The 20,687-nt window shown below is 41.9% G+C and overlaps 3 protein-coding genes and 1 non-coding gene across 8 annotated transcripts in view; 3 read left to right on the top strand and 1 right to left on the bottom strand.

Moving 5' to 3' along the window:
* Positions 1-1,166: 1,166 nt before the first annotated feature.
* Positions 1,167-10,821, top strand: LOC121815468 (shootin-1-like). 5 transcript variants are annotated; one of them, XM_042226714.1, is made up of 11 exons: positions 1,167-1,277; positions 1,723-1,817; positions 4,853-4,987; positions 5,080-5,233; positions 5,515-5,653; positions 5,864-5,925; positions 7,362-7,459; positions 7,586-7,606; positions 7,706-7,759; positions 7,904-8,054; positions 10,432-10,821. In XM_042226714.1, exons 2-11 carry the CDS (start codon positions 1,755-1,757, stop codon positions 10,557-10,559), a joined length of 1,005 nt encoding a protein of 334 aa, XP_042082648.1. In that variant the 5' UTR covers positions 1,167-1,277; positions 1,723-1,754; the 3' UTR covers positions 10,560-10,821. The 5 variants fall into 5 exon arrangements, with proteins under 5 accessions (XP_042082648.1, XP_042082646.1, XP_042082647.1 ...); XM_042226712.1 differs by having other exon boundaries at positions 10,402-10,821; XM_042226713.1 differs by lacking the exons at positions 1,167-1,277; positions 1,723-1,817 and adding an exon at positions 3,475-4,259 and having other exon boundaries at positions 10,402-10,821.
* Positions 10,822-13,146: 2,325 nt separating this feature from the next.
* Positions 13,147-18,296, top strand: tex261 (testis expressed 261). The gene is made up of 6 exons (XM_005937076.3): positions 13,147-13,346; positions 14,976-15,055; positions 15,168-15,321; positions 16,404-16,471; positions 16,579-16,681; positions 16,949-18,296. Exons 1-6 carry the CDS (start codon positions 13,277-13,279, stop codon positions 17,062-17,064), a joined length of 591 nt encoding a protein of 196 aa, XP_005937138.1. The 5' UTR covers positions 13,147-13,276; the 3' UTR covers positions 17,065-18,296.
* On the top strand, positions 16,727-16,799 carry trnak-cuu. Its single transcript has one exon. It is a non-coding gene; the product is annotated as a tRNA-Lys (tRNA).
* Positions 18,297-18,930: 634 nt separating the features above from the next.
* The window catches only part of ankrd53 (ankyrin repeat domain 53), a 4,388-nt gene continuing 2,631 nt past the window's right edge, over positions 18,931-20,687 (bottom strand). Inside the window, exons 5-6 of the mRNA XM_005937075.2 lie at positions 20,561-20,681; positions 18,931-20,303 (exon numbers count right to left, since the gene is read on the bottom strand). Coding sequence (XP_005937137.1) covers positions 19,746-20,303; positions 20,561-20,681 — 679 coding nt within the window. The 3' untranslated portion in view covers positions 18,931-19,745. The remainder of the gene's footprint in view (positions 20,304-20,560; positions 20,682-20,687) is intronic.

The following is a 20,687-nucleotide window of genomic DNA, read 5'->3' as shown; positions in this document are numbered from 1 at the left end:
GCAGAGTCCTGAAAGCTACCTACTGGCGTCTGGGCTAGTTAGCTTTAAAGGACAGGAAGTTAAGAGGAAGAGAATTGATTGAAAAAAAAGATATTAGATATTTTGTAATGACTACCTTTAAATGTTAACAGACAATCTTTATTAGGTAAATGTTCAAATTTTCTTTTTTTTGGGGGGGGGGTGGCAGTAGAATCACTTTCTCTTTGTCTTTAACTCCTAATCGATACTAACTGATCAGCCGATTCAGCAGCACAGAGTTCGGCCTCTTTCTGTAATCTGGTGTGAAGACCGACTCCAGCTGCAGGATTCATGCTAATCTAACGTGAAGGCTTTAAATTACGCTCATGTATTTCTGTTTACATCAGAGAGGAGGATGTTAGCGCAGGAGAGGAGCAGCCTACATGTACGAAACTTTTAATGAAGGCTTGGCCCAAAGCCAGAGGTCCGTCCACGTAGACTTACCTGGCCACGTAACACCTACTGCATGACACGCTCAGTCATGTGACCTGACCTGTCAGCAGATGAGAAAATAAAACAGCAAATATTAATGACGTATATTGTTTTCATTTTCAATGAGACAACTCGTGACATGAGTTGTCTCATTGTGTCCTCATTTTTTTATAGATCAAGGCCAGCGTACGCCAAGCTTAGCTGTTCATTAAGTGTTCATTCGTTTTAGAATTATTTGTTTTAATATTTTTGGACATGCAACAGTGTTTGTTATTACTGTTTAAGGACTATAGTTTGAGTAAGTTTAATTGTGTGTGCAAGCTGCAAACACATGGCCTTCAACACACAAAGCCATTACTCATAACTCAGATGCTTATTCTGATTAATAACGCATAACTTCTTTTAAAAAAATCATACTTTAGCCAATAGTGGTTATAGAAAGCTGTTATATTTAGTGAAAGAAGTACAGACATGTTTTATGTCTTGGCTTCTCCCTCACAGGTAGTATCCAGTTCACACATATTGACGAGTCTGATCAATTTACTGTCTGTTTGGCCTTCCTTCCACATGAGCTCAGTAACTGTGGGTCGTGTCAGCGTTGCTCAAATGAACCTACATTATTTGGTCCGTCTTTGTTGCTCTGCCACGGCTGTTCACAGGAGCTAGGTATTGAATGTCGATAAAGCCTTTGCAACAAATGTGTGTGTGTGTGTGTGTGTGTGTGTGTGTGTGTGTGTGTGTGTAGCTTGCTCTGGAGGTTGCAGAGAAGGAGGCCATTCTGAGGAAACTGAACAAACAAAGCAAGACTGTAAATAAACTCAAACGAGGTAAGTCCTGATTAGATGAGACTGAAGACTGAAGATTACTTTCATTATTGATTCACTTAAAAAATCCTTTCATGAGTCAACAGACTTGAGATTATTCATTTTTGTGATTCATTAATTTTTCAGTGTAACAACAGTCCAGCTTTTGAGTGCAATTAAAGGAGCATGTCACTGAAATTACACACACACACACACACACACACACACACACACACACACACACACACACACACACACACACACCACTTCTAGTTATGCAATTTTTTCTCCATCTTATAGACATATCTGAGCCATATTTGGTACATTGTGTATTTTTAATTCATAAATGACATTCACCCTAAACCATTATGCAATCAGGAGTCTGCTTGCTTCTAAATCAAAAGCATCATAAATTCGTCATTAATATTTATTTTGTGTGTCTCCCCCTCCCCCTTGTGTGCACACCCAGTGTCCCAGCTTGTCACCGATGAGTTCACAGAAATGTCTCAGAAGCTGGAGCTGGAGCAGGGCCTCCGGCAACACGCTGAAGTCTTAGCCACCCAGGTGCGAGCGCGTGCGTGTATTTGTGTGTGTGTGTGTGTTTGTGTGTGTGTGTGTTTTCAGCACTGGACAAAACATTTTGTCATATATTCACACCTATATATACTGAGGGTGACAGGTCGTGCCACAGGAACGGGACAAGGAGTGTTAGCGCTGACCTTCGGGCGGGTGTGGGGAACGGACGGACACTCCAGTGAAAGGGGAGGGAGGGGGATGCACACACACACACACACACACACACACACACGTTTCTGCTGTCGCACCGCAGCTGATGTGGTGGGACAGCACAAGAGGTCTCCATTCATCGTTTCTCACACCGACGACACTTTGGTCAAATGTGCGTCGCCTCTATGAAGAGACAAGACAAAAGCGCACACGCACTTGTACACATTGACGAAAAACATCAATTCACTTAAAAAACACACACACATACCCAAGCAGAATACACACAAACACACACACACAGCACAGTTGTTGCAGTCCCAGCTGCTCCCATAATGAAGGGCTTTTCTTTCCAAAAAAAAAAGCTGTCTCTCTTCCCATTTAGCCCCTCCCTGCACCATAATTAGTGGTCATCACTGCCGCCGAAGGAGAATAGTGGTCTTTAAGCACAACCTGTCTTCGCCTGACACCTTTATGTTTTGCCGAGCATATAGCAATTGTCGCTTTTGTGCGCAGCCTCCTCCATTTACTGGACAGGCGCACAATGGGCTTCCTCACAGGGGTCCTTACCTGTGAAAAGGACCCCCGACTCTCCACACAATTCAGCCCCTTTACTCTCAATTCATGGTAAAAGACCCCCCTGCGCTGAATGCCTCTTGTGTGCACCACTATTTGTCTGTTTTCATGTGTTTTGAAAAAACAACAATTCACAACTCTCCTGTGTGATGCACGGTGGTATAATGATGAGGGGGCCTCAAACAGGAAAGATTTGGAGCTTTTTTTTTTTTTTCTGTGTGTGCTTCTTTGTTCCTTTGTGTTGCAGTGTGTGTGCTCGGGGTGTGTGTGTGTGTGTTTGTATGTATGAAATAATTGTGCTAATTGCTGTGTGAAAATTGGTCTCTGCTAAAGGGAGCCCACAGATTGAAGCGGTGTAATTTGCAGCACGGAGCCTCGTGCTGCATGCTCTGACACCAAGCTGCTGCTTCAGTTTGTCCCGATAGTAAAAACACAGAAATGAAAACCTCATTTTCTTACACTTCCTGTTCTCTGATCACGGACCTGCTCTCAAAAAAAAAAATCTAGAAAATCTATCAGAGAGACGCCCATTATAAGCAGAGTGCACTGAGGTCACGTCCCTTGTATTGTTTTGAGGGGAATTAAAGGGTATTAGGGGCAGTTACACACAAAATAACACGTAGCAGGTTTTCTTAGCGGATTTTATTTTGGATCTGGCTATTTGTGTCATTTAAATTAACCATCACCACCACACCAGACCATCTCTAAGGTTATAATTATCTCTGTCAGGATACTTCTTTAGGTGTGGTCAGCTTTTTTTTTTTTTTTGTGTCACTTACAGTGTTTTGGTTGGGGAACACATTACAAGACTATGTGTACAAAGTACTGTGCCACCTACAGATGATATCAACAGCAGCTGCTCAGCTGTGGACCCCCATGTCAGGAAATGACATGGGGGTCATGTAATGTAATGTAATGTAATGACATCTCGGTTTTGATGTCATTGTTGTTCTTTTCCCGTTGATCATGTTTTGTTTCCTGCCTTTCTTTGTCCTACATGCTTCCACTTCCTGTTTTACTTTGGCAACTGCTTTTCCTTGCGCGTCTCCCGTGCCTTGATTTCCTGTCTCTGTCTTCTCTCTGAATGACTGATCCTTCCTGTGTCTAATTCAGCAGTCTGTGTGCATTAGAGGCGAGCTCCTCGATCCAAATATCGATAGCACCGATACCAATGTTGGTATTGGTATTCGATCGATACCAGCACGACACAATTGTGCTAATTGTTGTGGAAAATTTAGTGGTCATAAATATGCGTTCAGAATTAGCATCCAGCTCAAAAATCACGACAAACTGCTCTGTCCTACATAAGCTGTCTTTACGGTACTGTTATCGGTATTGGTATCAGCAATCCTGGCATTGTATTTACTTGGTATCAGATCAATAGTAACATTTGCAGTATTGCGAAGCACGATCATTCTGCACTTCTTTTGGCTACACATGTGCATTACTTCTCTTAACCACTTATCCAAGTTAGTGATAGAGGAGCTTGAGGATCACAGGGGCCCAGCTCACCCTGATCAGGCTGCTGGTTTGTCACATGGTCAACACAGAGAGACACACCTGCAGCCAATTTGCAATCACCAGTTAACCTAATGCTCATATTGCTGGAGACGAGAGGAAACCAGAAAAACAACTGGCACATGGAAAATGTTTGAATACACGAAAGCTCCAGCCATTCAGAAGGTTCAACCCAAGAAGCCTCTTGCTGTGAGACAACAGTGCTAACTGCGCCTCCCTTATTGGTTCGAAAACTAATCAAATCTGCTCAAACCCAGCATTTTGCCTATATAACTGTGTGCACAACTAGCACAACATTAACACATGTCACAAACGCCTGTGCAAAAGAGCAAAAGGTTTGTTTAGAGCACTCTGCTGATTGAGGAGATCTACACAGCAATGATTAAGCACAGCTGGTGTATTCATTTTCCACAGCAGAGAAGAAAGAAGCACATTTTCCAAACGATTCAAGGCAAAGTCTGACATTTTTTTTTTTGTCACAATGCGAGAACAATGATGCTTTGTCTCACAGAAAAATAATCCTGTTTGCATTGCCGCTGCTCTTCAGTGAAGCCGATGAGTAATACGTAACAAAGCTTCCAAGTCATTGTTCAGTCAAATGCTAGTTTGACAACCACCTGCTGGGAGACAATCAGCAACCAGTCCTTTAGATCTCACTTCATCTTTCCTCTAATTATGGTTCATTGTCAGTGATGTATTTCTTTTCCATTTTCTTAAAAAGAAAGAATCCAAATATGTGTTGAAATTGTCAAAGCTCCATTTGTTTCTCTCTCCCCCATCAGATGATCCTGGAGCAGAAGGCGGCCCAGGCCTCAGAGACAGACCTGAAAATGCAGGTGCAGCTGGAGCAGGCACTGCAACAGATATCCCAACTTAGCACAGCCCTGTGTGACATACAACTCTACTACCAGGACCGGGTGGGTAAACGTGATCACTGAGAGTGTCACGATAACAGAACATAGTGGAAATAACTGATATCTTCATCATGCCTCTGCTCTCCTGTGATCAGTTAAAACAGAGCCAGAGTGCTGTGGAGGAGAGCAGTGCCCTCTCTGAGCTGCAGAACCTGAGAGAGCAGCTGGAGAAGAGCGAGGAGGAGAGGAAGACTTTAGAAACTCAGCTATCTGACGCTAACAGCTTGGTCACCCAGCTCCAGGAAGAAGGTACTCCCTTGTGCCTGAAGATATGACCTTATCACAACAAAATAACTGTACATGACATGGAATATATTTTAGAAAAGTCTTCTGATGTCTTAGAAATATTCAGGTTCTCTTGAAGCAGTGATTGGAGGTCATCACCTTCAAACGGATGTGCAACCAGTGATTCGCTTCCAGCGTGCCCCTGTGCCTCATCAGTTTGAGCACCGGTGCATTAAAGAGACTTTTAATCAGCTCATCCATATCAGCTTTTGTTATTTCTCATTCTCTATTCTCTTTCTTTTTAGTGAAAGAGTTACAACAGACACTCAACAGCGATGATAAAAGTGATGAACCAGGAGAGAAAGCCATTCCTGACTTCGTTTCACTGTCTCCTCTCCCTCCTCCGCCTCCTCCACCTCCTCCGCCTCCCACTACTGTTACCAAGTATGAAAAACATAAGCCATAGCTTCGTCTACTACTAAGAATACAAGTCTAAGTTTCACAGGATGGTTTAGATATTGAATGCACATCAGCTGAGTTAAGTTGGTTGTGATTATGCTGGTGAGGATGATGTTTTAATATTAAATGTCCATATGTAAAACTCAATGGTCGACTGATTTCAGAGACATAATCCCTTTCTCTGCCTCCCGCTAGCTTTAAGGATTTCCTGAAGAGCAGGAAGAAACATGGTGCCAAGGCTGCTGATGATTTAAACAGTACGTCTAACCACACGCAACATAACCTTCAGCATAAAGCACTGAGATTTAACAGGGACTCTGCTTTAATCTTAGATTATTGATGAGATCCCTCATCTTGATATATGTCCTGTGTTCCTGGAAAGCATCTTAATTTTTTCAGGCAGTAATTCTACAGCATCTCTTCTTTGCATAAAACATTTGATGGAACAAACATACAAAACACGCAAATGTACACAGACCCCTGACAGTGCAGTAAATAACACTGATTATGTCTTCATCATGACACCTGTTAGTAGGTGGGAAATATTTGGGTGCAAGTGAACATTTTACCATGAAAGTTGATGCTAGAAGCAGAAAAAATGGGCAAGCGTATGGATTTGAGTGATTTTGACTCACTGTGATGGCTAGATGACTGGGTCATAACATCTCTAAAATTGCAGCTCTCGTGGGGTGTTCAGAGACTCCCGTGGTCAGTGTCTATCAAAAGCTGTCCAAGGAACAGCGGTGATGCGGTGACGGGCTCATGGATGGCCAAGGCTCATTGATTCACATTGAGCGAAGGCTGACCTGTGTGGTCTAAACAGACGAGCTACTGTAGCTCAAATTGCTGAAAATGTTCTGATAGAAAGAGAGCATCACAATTTGTTGAGTATGGTCCGCAAAGCCACAGACCAGTCAGGGTGTCCATGCTGACCCATGTCCACCTCTGAAAGTACCAACAATGGGCATGTGAGCATCAGAACTGGAGCATGGAGCAATGAAAGAAAGTGGCCTGATTTGAGAAATCACATTTTCTTTCACATCACATGGATGGCCAGTTGTGTGCATCAGTTACCTGGGGAACACCAGGCACCAGGATGCACTATGGGAAGAAAGCAAGTTGGCGGAAGCAGTGTGATGCACTGGGCAATGTTCTGCTGGAAGACCTCAGGTCCTGTCATCTATGTGAATGTTACTTTGAAATGTACCACCTACCTAAGCATTGTTGCAGACCATGTTCACCCTTTCATGTTAACAGAACTCCCTGATGGCTGTGACCATTTTCAACAGGATAATCTGTCCTGCCACAAAGCAAAAATGATCCAGGAACGGTTTGAGGAGCACAACAACGAGTTTGAGGTGTTGACTTGGCCTCCAAATTCCTTAGATGTCAATCCAATCGGGCATCTGTGGGATGTGCTGGACAAACAAGTCCATGGGGGCCTCAAATCACTTTTTACAGGACTTGCGAGATCTGTTGCTAACACAGCTACAGGGTCTAGTGGAGGCCCTGCCTTGATGGGTCAGGACTGTTTTGGCATCAAAAGGAGAATATTAGGCAGGCGGTCATAATGTTATACCTAAATAGTGGAAGTTGTCAAAATAGGGACAATACACCACACTGATTTAAAAAAAACTGTCATAGAAGACTAAGAAAGCAATCTCAGCACCAATATTCATTTTCATTACTTAAGAAGCAGCTCCCTTGTTGGACATGAAGGCAAGAGCAGTGGATGAAATGATGGAGAGAATAAAGAAAGGCATCATCCTGAGACCTATGAAGAGAATACAGGTAGAAAAATCGCACTGTGAATTGACATTTGATATATGAGTGTTTTCCAAAGAAACTGATAAAAAAGCATAGCCTGCAGAAATAAATATAAACTCTGTCTCATAACCATCTAACTTCTTCTCACAGGAGGACGACAGTTCCTGGAAGGTCAGTTATCCCGCCGTTCTTCATTTTCTGTTATAACACAGCTGTGATCTGTGTCAGTGACAGATATTTGTTTTTTTGCAATCCACGCTTTTCTTACAGGACCAGAAAAGTGACAACAGAAAGTCAGCCATCCTGGAGTTGAAAGGAATGCTGGTAATAACTATAAAATCAAATTTCACTGTGGGCTGAAAGTCACATCTGTGTTGCAAAAGAAAAAAAAAACCCTTACAGCCGTGAGCGATGCATGGCAGCTTGATCTGCTGTGTTTGATCCATCTTTAACTATTTAATACATCAGGACAACATGAAGCGTCAGCACCTCCGCAGAGTGCCATCCAGGAGGGGAACTGGCCGAAATGTGGGCGAAGCAGAGCTCCTGATGGTGCTCCAGAGGAGGAGGAGAGCAATGGGAGACAATCAGGAACCACCACCCTCAAATCAACCACAGGGTACGCTGACAAGCATGGTGTTTTCTTAACCATATACTATACAGTACCTTCACAGTGTGACGCTGGCTAATTATAAATGGCCTGTCTGCCATTAATACATGAATGATTCATGCTTAATTAAGGCTTCAAAGACCAGAGAGTGATTTTACAACACTTGTTTTTGGAAAAAAAGCATCTATTATCACACAATATCCGATTTTGTTCTATCTAAAACATGAAAACATAGCTGCCAAAACGAATGCTGGGTTTTGTGCATGTGTTCCCACACTCAGCAAAATGACAGCTCAGGTGCCTTTATAATCTTATGACCTTCTAGAACTCTTTAATCAGCTTAAATTACAATGAGATCACAATAAATTGATTCTAATTTGTTTATTAGATTGTTTTCTTACATTATTTGTGCTTTCAGGTGCAAGGCACGAGCACAAACAGATGAATACACTTTTTTAGCCTTACCGAACACTCAAAGGTCTTTTAACTACAAGTCACACTTTAACTGTGTGCACTTGAGGCTCTTTATTTACCTCACATCCGTGACCAATTTAGATCGCCATTTAACCCAACAAGTCTTTGGAGTGTGTGAGGAAGCCTTAGTCTCCAGAGAAAACCTGCTTCAATGGGTTTAACATGCAAGCTCCACACAGAAAAGCCCGACCAAGGATAAACACACCAGTCTTCTTGCTGTGAGGCGACAGTGCTAACCACTCCACCACCATGCCACCAGTTCTGATTGTATGTCTGCTCCAAGGCACTGTCTCTCAAGGCACCCTCTGACTTCTGTGTGTCCTCTGTTGCTTATGTGCACCACATATAATTTCTATGCCAGGTATTTCAAACATAAGGTTGGGGGAACCAGAGTCTCCAATCTGGATTTTGTTCAAATATTTGTCATATATTAAAATGGGGCGCATTAACCTGAACTATAAGGGTTAAGTGGATCGGTCTTACTGTTGTTCTTTGTTAATTGTGTCTATTGTATATAAATATGATGCATTTGTTTCCCTGCTCAAAGAGGCCAGTTTAATTTGCCTTCCATATGTCCCACTCTGATATCTCATAAATGCTGTCAGATTGGGCACAAACATTCACTTTGACTCAAAGATGAGTGGAACTTGGTGGTGGAAGGTCAGCGTTACTCTGACCTCACAAAACAGCTTTGGACTTTACATGGAGACTTCATTTACCAACTAGACACAATTTCACAGAAATGTCTGATAGTGTAGAACGATGAAGATGTTACCATTTATATCAACCTGCTCTCATCTCAAGACATCGGATCCTGCCGTTTTGTCTGAAGCTGATGATGTCAGAGAAATGCAGTGGGTTCTGTTTGATAGGTCAAGACCTGCGAGGAAGTAGGAGTGACAGTGTTGCAGATCATCAGTGAGCCATTTCTTACCATCTGTTTAGGTTTGCTTTGACTTGCTGTTTATCTTAGCGTTGGAAATATACCCATTAAATCATAAACCCTGCACAGTGAAAAATAATGCATGTGTGTGTTCAATGCACATCAAAAATAACACACCCACTGCATTTAAATGTTTAATAAAGAAGGGTTTCTGTGCATAAATGACAAGCTGGGAGTGACATTTGTCTCCTGATTGCTGTGGGTGGCGTCTTGGCACCAAGACCTAAGGACACCTTTGCGCTTGTCTCCATGTCGCTAGCGGCTTGTGACAAAACTAAAAAGGTCAAAAGTCAACTTCACTGTGGCTACATTTCACATGTGGTAGGGTACTGAATAGGTGACGCTGATTGGTTGTAAAGATCTTCTGTGCTGCTGGGTTGAAGACGTATGCGAGCCAGCCCTTCTGTAGTATTGATGGCTCTCATGATTATAACTTAGTCGTCCAAAAATAAATGCACGTGACACGTTTCATTAAACTCAAAGTGTTCGTGCAAATACCACATGAGTCTAGGGCAGATGTGAGTGGTCGGTGGCTTACAACCAGGAGGTTAGTTACAAATGCAAAGTGCCTACCAGGATGTAACCAGGACATATGCTTTTAGATGTTTTTCATTAGTTTAAAAAAAAGAGAGAAATTCTAGATGCCAGCTTTTAGTATTTGTTTGCATTAATACTTCTAATGATCTTCATCCACTTATTTTTAAAAAAGGCAAGAAGTTATGCAAATTCACTGTTAAAAGGGAAAGATACAGACACAAAAGGGAGAAATAACTGGCTCCCTTTCAGGCCGAGAGCCATTTCGCTCCCTCTGACTTACCTATATTTCCTAATCAGAGAAAACCTCTTTATTCTCTACCTGCTTTCAGTTGTTTTAGCCCACCCTTTAGCTCCCATTTTCAGACTCGTGCCTAAAATGAATATGCGGTGATCTCTGTGCAGATGTCCAACCAGGTTTGCCGTGTGTTCCAGTGGCAGGTGACGCTCCCTGGGCAGGTGAGAGCGGCAGCGCCCCTGTGCTCCGGAGGCTGAAGCAGAACCGAGAGAAGAGAGACTCTCGCATCAGAGCATCAGCACTGTTCATCAGTCACCAAGCCTGACAGCTGTGAGAGGAGGACATGCTGGTTGCTATTATTATTATTATTATTATTATTATTATTGTTATTATGATACTGCAGGTTTATATGACAATAGACCAAAGATGATTGAGCAAACTACGCATGTTTGACTTTAAAAGAATCCATTTTATCTTTACATCTTTCAGTATTTAAATGCACTGCCTCCTTGATGTCTTACAACAAACCAGCACTGCCTGACTTGCCTTGAAAATTTTAAATAAAAACTTTAGCTGTCAGCTCTCTATCCGACAGCAGTTGCTTGTGTTTGTTTTATTTTCTTGAGGGAATCCGAGGGTCAGGATTATATCGTAAACGAACATTAAATCTTGCATTTCCAGCTACAGAAAAACAAAGAAAAGCATTTTTCAAATGCCGTTTAACCCAGGTCTATAAAAACCTTGTTGCGTGTCAAAGGAAATGGCACTCTTTCAGCCGTATTTAATAGTCAGCATCATCCCTTTCAGAAACTGGGATTTCAGCTGATCTAAGTGCAGAAAATAGATGGAAAATAGCCCGAGCCATTAAAGAAAACACTTGCGTGAATGTGATTGCCCGCTCCTCTCCCAAGGTGTCTGTCTCTTAAAGCTCGATCCAGCAGAAGAATAGTGGCTGCCATTCATTTGGACACATTAAAGCTGTCGCACCAAGAGCCCAGAGGTGCTGCTGAGATAAGAGCCTCGGGTGATCTGTGTGTGTCCCCCCTGAAAGTTTCTTTAAAATGTAGCAGGCTGCCTTTTGTTTTCTCACCTCCACACAGGTCCTGCATATATATGTGCGCATGCATGCATACATGAATGAATCCATGCATCTTCACACTGTGCTACCTGCCTCCCTGTCTATCTGCGTTTGTTAAAAGCGTTTGAAAAGAGGATGAAATTACTCCCACCTTTGACTTTGACACCATTTTACTGTCTTCACACTGTTTCACATTATATATTTACTTTATTTAGCTCTGTACCAGAAGGTCTGCCTTTTCACTCTTAATCATGCATTTTTTATTGGTTTATATCTCAGTCTCAGAAGTGTCAGGCTTTGAGACATAGTGTGTACTCGCGTCTTTCTAGCTGTTGAATCCATGCACACAAAAGCTCGTGTCTAAGTGCGAGAGAAAGAAACGAAGCCCTCTGAAAAGGATCCTATAGATACAGATGATATTAAAGATGTGTCATTGACTCACACTGAGGTGAGATTCAAATAATGTAAATTAATTTTCCTCTTAATGTGTTTTTCTTTAACTATAAATGCGTGCTGATTTCCTTGCAATGAGCTCTAATCGTGGCTGCTATTAAACCCACTTCTAAGTCTACGTATCCTGAATCAAATTTAACTGAGCCAGTGGCCCATTCTTCAGAAACGAACACAGAGATCTGGTCTTCTTGGTTAAAACTAATTTTTGTATTCATCAGCTTCCTACAGGGGAGGCTGAAAAACTGCTTTAAGCTGCAGAATAAAATAATTACACAGATATTGTTAATCTAAAGTATATACAATGTGGCTACTTGGGGACCAAGAGAAACGAGGTTTGACGTCCTACTGCTGCTGATGTCTGTGGTTTGTATATTTAATTAACGGTGGAAATACTTAGAGCACACATTTTCCTCACTTTTTCTTACAGATTTCCCGCCATCATGAGCTATAGTGGGAAATATTTTGACTTCATAAGGATATATTTGGTCTTACAGCTGTGGAAGCCTGAAACTGCCATAATTAAACACGAATAAATAAAAAACTAAATAAAGAAGTAAAGAATACCCATTAAATAAATCTGCTTCTATTAAAAGCCTCAAAAATATAAAAATGACAAAATCTACGTTTTAAATAAATTAATACAAGTGAAAATCAAATGTTAATGTCACTAAGAGGTGAATTAATGCTAACACGTGGTTGCTGGTCTGCAGAATGACCAACAATCATGCACACTCACACCTACTCTTAATTTAGAATCACCAGTTGACATGAGATGCATGTCTGTGGACTGTGGGAGGAAGCCCATGCAGCCCATACAGAGCGTCCAACCCCGACACAGCTGGCTGGCAGGTTTGAACCACTGTACGCTCGTGCTGTGAGGCTGTAGTGCTAACCACTGCACTACTGTAACTGCTTTAATATAAACATTCATATCACATTTTTGGCGCATTTAATGGCATGTTTGTTTGTTTTTGACCATGCCAGTACAATTTATCACGATTTTGACCTTTATTAAATAGTAGATGTAGTAATTGTTATTTAGAAAGAAATACTTTTTGACTTGATTTCTTAAAGATTGACTTGAACATTTTTACAAAAATTTTGACTTACTGTATTTTCTTTCACATTTCTAAATTTTTGTGTATTTTTGTGGTTGGCACAAATAGATTTACATGGTGAAATTTAACATATTATCATTAAAATATCTTTGGACATTTGGAGAGGGTGTACCCCCCGTCCCACAAACAGACACACAGAGGCACCACCCTTTATATTTTTTTATTATTAACTCAAAAAACATTATTCCTCTCGCGTTGCATTACTCCTCCCACCACAGGTGGGGCTGTAACTAAACAAGTCAGTCCTTCCGGGCTCTGAGGCCTGGCTTTACGACTCTCCTCAGCTCGTACTGAAACACCAGGGGGAGGAACTTTGACCAGCGCTAGTTAGCTACCAGCTAGCTGCTCTCTCTATTATTTTCTTATTTTGTGTGCTGTTGCATATGCAGAGCAATGTGGTTTATTTATTTACTGAGCTGGCTGTCGCTGCTCATCCAGATATCCTTCGTCACGTTAGCAATAGGTAAGTGCTTGCTGAAATCCCCCTGCAGCTGTTAGCCTAGGTAGCTCATATTTGCCTGCCAATGCTAGCGGATCAAGTCAGCAGATTAAGGTGCGCTAGCGAGTGATAACTGAGCTCCGCTTTGCCAACAGCTATCGACTCAAAACGCAGTAATAAAATATGCATGTAAGCCGTGTTAGTGAACGAAGCAGAGTCCTGAAAGCTACCTACTGGCGTCTGGGCTAGTTAGCTTTAAAGGACAGGAAGTTAAGAGGAAGAGAATTGATTGAAAAAAAGATATTAGATATTTTGTAATGACTACCTTTAAATGTTAACAGACAATCTTTATTAGGTAAATGTTCAAATTTTCTTTTTTTTGGGGGGGGGGGGGTGCAGTAGAATCACTTTCTCTTTGTCTTTAACTCCTAATCGATACTAACTGATCAGCCGATTCAGCAGCACAGAGTTCGGCCTCTTTTTGTAATCTGGTGTGAAGACCGACTCCAACTGCAGGATTCATGCTAATCTAACGTGAAGGCTTTAAATTACGCTCATGTATTTCTGTTTACATCAGAGAGGAGGATGTTAGCGCAGGAGAGGAGCAGCCTACATGTACGAAACTTTTAATGAAGGCTTGGCCCAAAGCCAGAGGTCCGTCCACGTAGACTTACCTGGCCACGTAACACCTACTGCATGACACGCTCAGTCATGTGACCTGACCTGTCAGCAGATGAGAAAATAAAACGGCAAATATTAATGACGTATATTGTTTTCATTTTCAATGAGACAACTCGTGACATGAGTTGTCTCATTGTGTCCTCATTTTTTTATAGATCAAGGCCAGCGTACGCCAAGCTTAGCTGTTCATTAAGTGTTCATTCGTCTTAGAATTATTTGTTTTAATATTTTTGGACATGCAACAGTGTTTGTTATTACTGTTTAAGGACTATAGTTTGAGTAAGTTTAATTGTGTGTGCAAGCTGCAAACACATGGCCTTCAACACACAAAGCCATTACTCATAACTCAGATGCTTATTCTGATTAATAACGCATAACTTCTTTTAAAAAAATCATACTTTAGCTAATAGTGGTTATAGAAAGCTGTTATATTTAGTGAAAGAAGTACAGACATGTTTTATGTCTTGGCTTCTCCCTCACAGGTAGTATCCAGTTCACACATATTGACGAGTCTGATCAATTTACTGTCTGTTTGGCCTTCCTTCCACATGAGCTCAGTAACTGTGGGTCGTGTCAGCGTTGCTCAAATGAACCTACATTATTTGGTCCGTCTTTGTTGCTCTGCCACGGCTGTTCACAGGAGCTAGGTATTGAATGTCGATAAAGCCTTTGCAACAAATCTTGAAAAATGTCACATACTCAGTTTGCCTTCAGTAAATTTTAGCTGCTCAGGTGTTGAATCCTTTCTCCTCGTGGCTCCAAAACCTAAACTGTACCACCTGCTTTCCCTAAATTTGTATGTAAATGTTTTCTTTCTTTCTTTTTTTAAGCAGAATGATTTGCAGCAAAAGCGACAGAACAAATTTAGCAGTCTATAAAAACAAAAAAACAAAAACAACCCTAAAAGTAACGGTGTCTTACTCCCCCCAAGTCTTCTTCTTTGGTTGCTCATTACCTTTCATTTTCTCTCAGCTGCTGGCCTCTACTACCTGGCTGAACTAATAGAAGAGTACACAGTAGCCACCAGCCGAATAATAAAGTACATGATACTGGTGAGTATTTGGGTGTGACTTAATGATGAGATTGTCTTTAGGTACTTGTTTTAATGATGTGCTGTACATGCAGGTCAACAGTGGTTTTTACGATTTCTGTGGATGTGTCCAGTTCTCTACAGGGGTGCTGGTATGCCTCTATATGTTCGAAGGCTTTCCAATGTTGATGGTGGGAGTCGGTCTCTTCACAAACCTGGTTTATTTCGGACTCCTGCAGACCTTCCCTTACATACTTCTGAGCTCCCCAAACTTCATCCTCTCCTGTGGTAAGTGTAGCACACATTTGCCTTGAATTATTTGGTAAAACTAAGCAAATACAATCTGAGAAGGGGGGGAAAGTTAACAAATCAATAAGGATGCTATCTGCTATTAACACTGATCAGCCTGAACTGCTTTAACTGTGTTTTATTGATCATATCATTACCAACCAATATTACACTGGAAAGCCTTGAGTTCTGGTAGTGGCCTCCACTGGCAGGATAATGTGCTTCACTGCACAGCAAACAAAACAAACAGCCTGAGGTTTTGTTCACAGGGTTGCACTATAAAGCCAGATTAATGGCTTGGTGAGCTGTGTCAAGCTTAAAGAAAAGGTTTTTTGTGTCAGAAAAGCGGCTCTCTTTTTCTTGGTTAAATCACCATGGTAACTCATGCGAAATACTGATTCTTGGTTGGAGCAAAATCATGTTCAATTTCAGATTTAAAAATCACCTGGAAGCGCCGCATTTTTACGGTTTCTTTAATTTAGAGCTTGTTTTAAGTGCATTAAAGATTCTCTGTATGATTTAAATAATTAAATTGTTAAGCTGTACTTTTTATCATCATCATTATCATCTACTAATGTCTCTGACTGGAGTAGGTGTCACTCACAGGGATCATTTTGTGCTGATGAAGAGTCACATGACCTGTGAAATGCTCCTTTATAAGTGAGTGCTGAGGGCCTGAAGCAAGCTTAACAGGAGTTTTTATAGCTGCCATTTGTGATAACTGTTGTTGAGCCAGCTAAAGGAAAGAAAGCCTGGTTTTGTCAAACTTCTTGTATACTACACCCCTCTGGCCTCCAGACTCCCCAGATCCAAATCAAATGAAACGTATGCAGCATATCCTGAAACAAGCCCAATCCACTTTAACTTTCCACTACCAACAGCCCCGTGCCAGGACAGGTCAGAGCTGTTTTGGTGAAACAGTATTTTGCAGGAGGTTTTAATATTTTGGCCTGGTTGTTGTGTGCACATCTAGAAGGATAGATTCATTTTCCTTTAGTCCTAATATGGACTTCTTACACATTAAACTGTGAGTCAAATGACAGCGTTTGTCAGTGTAATGAGTGTAAATTTTCTCGCTGCAGTGTTGGTGGTGGTGAACCATTACATGGCCTTCCAGTACTTTGCACAAGAGTATTACCCATTCTCAGAGGTAATGTAATCTCAGATTCACAATACTGTGTACAGTTTTGGATATAGATCTTTTTATATTTCTCTTTCTTGTATAATCATGTGCTATTTATGCTCAACTGGACATAGGTGCTTGCCTACTTCACCATCTGCCTGTGGGTGATCCCCTTTGCCTTCTTTGTGTCGCTGTCAGCAGGAGAAAATGTTCTCCCGTCCACCATGCAGCAAGGAGGTAAGTCTCAATGCTGCCATTGCTTTTAACAGACTTTGCTCATCAGCCCGGCTAGCTCAGTCGGTAGAGCATGAGACTCTTAATCTCAGGGTCGTGGGTTCGAGCCCCACGTTGGGCGCGTTCTTTTTTGCACTTGCTCTTAGTTTCTGAAGTATATTGTAAGTTTTTAAAACCTGTTTCCTGCCTTCTATGTGTCAGTGCAGTCAGAAAACTCATGTTTTAAATGACATTTCCTGTTTCCCCCTCCCCCCTTTTTTTTTTTTTTAGATGATGTAGTATCTAATTACTTCACCAAGGGAAAACGGGGGAAGAGGTCTGGGATCCTCCTGGTGTTCTCTTTCCTGAAGGAGGCAGTGCTGCCCAGCCGACAGAAAATGTACTGAGGGCTTGAGAGTCTGGGGCGCTGCCTCGGGGGTCGGTGGGGACGTGCGAGTACGTGTTGAAGATCAAAGGGGAAGCAGGAAGGACAGTGGAAATTGTTTCTGGATGGGACTAAAACGACGCTGTGGCCAAATGGGGAAGAAAGGCATGTTAAGAAATAAATAACTTAAAAAAAAAGGACGGACCAATGAACAGATCAGAGCTTCCTGCTGGACGAGCCCGGCGAGTTTACCCAGGCCACGTCTGTCTGTCTTTGTCTTTCTGTCTGTACTGACTGCCAGTAACACCCACCAGAGACCTCGTTGTGGGGATCCTATGTGTAGCGTGATGCTTTCATGTCAAGTTGGACTCATTTTTTAAAGCTTTAGTAATAAAATATCTACATGCGGGGTTTAAAAAATAACAACCAGAGATAAATACTTGTTTTTCCTTCCTGTCGTACGTGTGTCAAAGGCCTCACACTTCATCTGATTCCATACACGGAGTAGTGTTAAAGATAAGAAGAAATTCTGATGAAGAGGATTTGTTAGATATGAGACAGATCAGAGGTACTTTATGATTAATTCCTGCACTCCAAACTTGGATTTTGGTTTTAAAAAAATGGCATATTAGTTGCTACAGGTCGCCAAACAAACATTTTAATTAGATTACTGGAAATGAAGAAGGACAAACTGTGGAGAAGTCCTGCTCTGTTTTACAAAGTATGACATGGTATAAACAATATCCCGCCTGGCATATAATATCTCAGAAAATGAATTCAGCAAAGGCACTTGTGAAGGGTTACTTTTAACTATTGAAGTGAGCTACGAGGCATGTTTCCTGCACTGGATCTCAGCGCTCATCAGCATTTGGCCACAGAAACGATAAGATTTCATGTGCTTCTATTCATAAACCACCAGCACTACAGCATCCTTTGTTTGTTTTGTTTTTGTTTTGGACTGTTTGTAAGAATTTAAACTGACATACCTGACATCAAAGACAAATGTAAACACTTGTAGTGATCAAACTTTTGCAGTGATTTTTTTTAAGCTCACTGCTGTTGGGGAGAAAAGCTGCTCAGTATGGTATAAAGAGACAAACATTAAAAAGGACAAAATTCCTTTTATCAATTCCCCAGTGTGATTCACTGCAGGCTGATATGCGCGCAGCTGTGTAATTAAAAGAGTTTAGTGAAATAACTTTGGATTAAATGGTTATTTTTTACAGGCTGAAATAAAGGGAACAGAAACACTTACTGATGTTTATTATTTACAGTTAAATCAGGTTATAGCTTCCAGTCTGTTACGTTGTATTTGCACCGTGATGGATTTTCTAACTGCTGTCACGCCCCGACCTGTCAAGTGTGTGTCGGGGCAGATGGCTTTCTTATTTAGATCCCATGTGGCCTAGATCACAGAGTACACCCGGTTGATGCTAGTGTGCACTTTGACCCCCATCAAGGTGTGAAGTGCTCCATGAATTCAAAGGAAGGAGGAGAAAAAATAATGCATGCAGACACACACACACACAAGCCTTCAGCTGACAGGCCACAGCTCAGAGTTCACACTCTAATGCTGTTGACAAGCCCTCACCTGGATCCCGATTCACTTCCCTGGGGGAGATGAGTGAGAGTGCAGGGATACACCTGTGACAGGCGACCCAGTTCACGGAGGTTTTCTCACCTTTCGTTCACCCCTCTGTTCACCCCGCATTTATAAGTTCAGCTTCAGGAGCGGATGGCATTTTTAATTTTTGTCACTTTCAGCTGAGGTTGTGGTGCAGGTGGAAGAGTGGGTTGGCCACCAATCGCAGGTTCAATCCCCCCGGCCCTTCCCACACAGAGTATCTCCTGATATATGCTGTGGGTGTGAATGATGATGGTTGCTGGCATTTATTGGAAACTCTCAGGTCTAAAAAGTAGACAGGATAAAGAACATTTAACACTCCGGGATGCCGGGATATTCTCAAAGACAAGGTTCAGTTTTGTGCCTGCTGAAGCTCTTGAAGATCAGCAACGTATCCGTTTTCCCAAATGCTTTTCAATTTCGGGGGGTTGTTTCCGACCAGGGCCCAAAGATTACTAGACACTTTAAATAGTTTCAAAATAAAAAAAATAGCAACAACAGCTTTATGTACGACCTTTTTATTGATATTTTTAACTTGATTTAAAAACTATTAAAAGGGACCTTATAGCTTTCAAGTTATGAGTACATGTACAGGTAATCCCCTGGAGCAAACGCTCATGTTTCAGAGAATTTCTTTCTGCTCATGCCTCAGTGTGATGTTAATGGGATCAGATATTCCTAATCTAGTCATCTCAGTTACATCCATCTGGTTCTGTCTAAATCTGCTGACGAGGGGCTGCCAATCAGAAGAATGGTGTCCTTAAATGGAGAGGAGCTGAGAACGGCTTGTTTCAGACATGATGATCTGAGGTGCTGCACTAATGTTTAGTATAAGGATTATTATGATCTATGAGTCATGCAAAGCTACCCTAGTAGAGTTCAAGAATGAAAAAATATGAAGCTGAAAATGAGCTTAATAGTTCCACTAAATGTTTTTTCACGTATGTTGATGTCAAATGTTTCCATTTGAAAAAGCTATTTGACAAACTCTAAACATAGTGACACTCAAGCTTTTAATGCATTTCTTCGGAGCCTGTTCCCAGTTTCAGGTTAAATCTCTTCAGCCAAGACTGGGAAAGTCAGTACTGTCTAAACTCCAGCACCTCAACCAGACACATGGCCACCTCTGTCCAGGGGGAGGTGTTGTGCTCCTGAGGGCATCCTTGATGCTTGACCTCCACCATGTTCTGTGACTCAAAGTCCTGTGGCCAGGTGATCCTGGAAGGGAAGGCTCTGGGAAACAACACCCTCTCAAGGACATCCAGAGGCAGGTTAGGAGCGGGGCGAGGCGTGCTGTCCCACCTGGTGGTGTACTGAAGTTGCCTGCTGGAGCTGTCCCTCCAAATGGTGACGCTGTCACGGAGGTCGGGTTCTGCGAGGGGTTTCTTTGGCTGGAGGCCTGTGAAGATGCTCCATGGTTTGAAGGGTGGCTTAGGAAGGGTGTTCCTGTCCTCTTTAATGCCTTCAGGCTGCTGCTCCTCACAGTGGGCCTTTGCATGCTTTGACTCACAGTTGCTCTGATCTGCTAAGAAGCACTTGGTGTGATACTTGCTCACCTGCTCCCTGAGGGAGAAATCCTTCAGGAGGGCCACACCTTTCTTCTTTGCCCACTCAGCCACCTTTTCATCAGTGAGTGTCTAATGATGGAGGGAGAAAGTGCAAACAGCATAAGAAAGCTGTTCATAAAAACCTTGACTCTACTATAATAAAGCCCCCATTTACACTGCAGAGGCCTTCCTGCCTCACGGGAGCCGCGGTTTTATACTTTATGAGCCAGTTTAAGACAAGGCGTTGATAATGTATGTGTATATTCTTTATATTTAAAGAGTATACACATACACATAATATTCTATTTAACTTTCCATGTCATATAAACAAACTCCTATAAACTAACCTTTCTGGTGAGATTATTCTGTTTGGCCATGCCCACAAGATCAGAGTATAAGGCCTGAACCAGCACTCTCTCCTTTCTTTCTTTCTCTTTATTCACATGCCACATACAGCTCTTCAGATACCTGCCC

Source organism: Haplochromis burtoni, unplaced genomic scaffold (assembly GCF_018398535.1).
Source record: "Haplochromis burtoni strain Fernald_Lab_line unplaced genomic scaffold, NCSU_Asbu1 Contig_224, whole genome shotgun sequence".
Lineage (NCBI taxonomy): Eukaryota > Metazoa > Chordata > Actinopteri > Cichliformes > Cichlidae > Haplochromis > Haplochromis burtoni.
The sequence above is the reverse complement of the archived record's forward strand: the minus strand, read 5'-3'. Positions and strand labels throughout refer to the sequence as shown.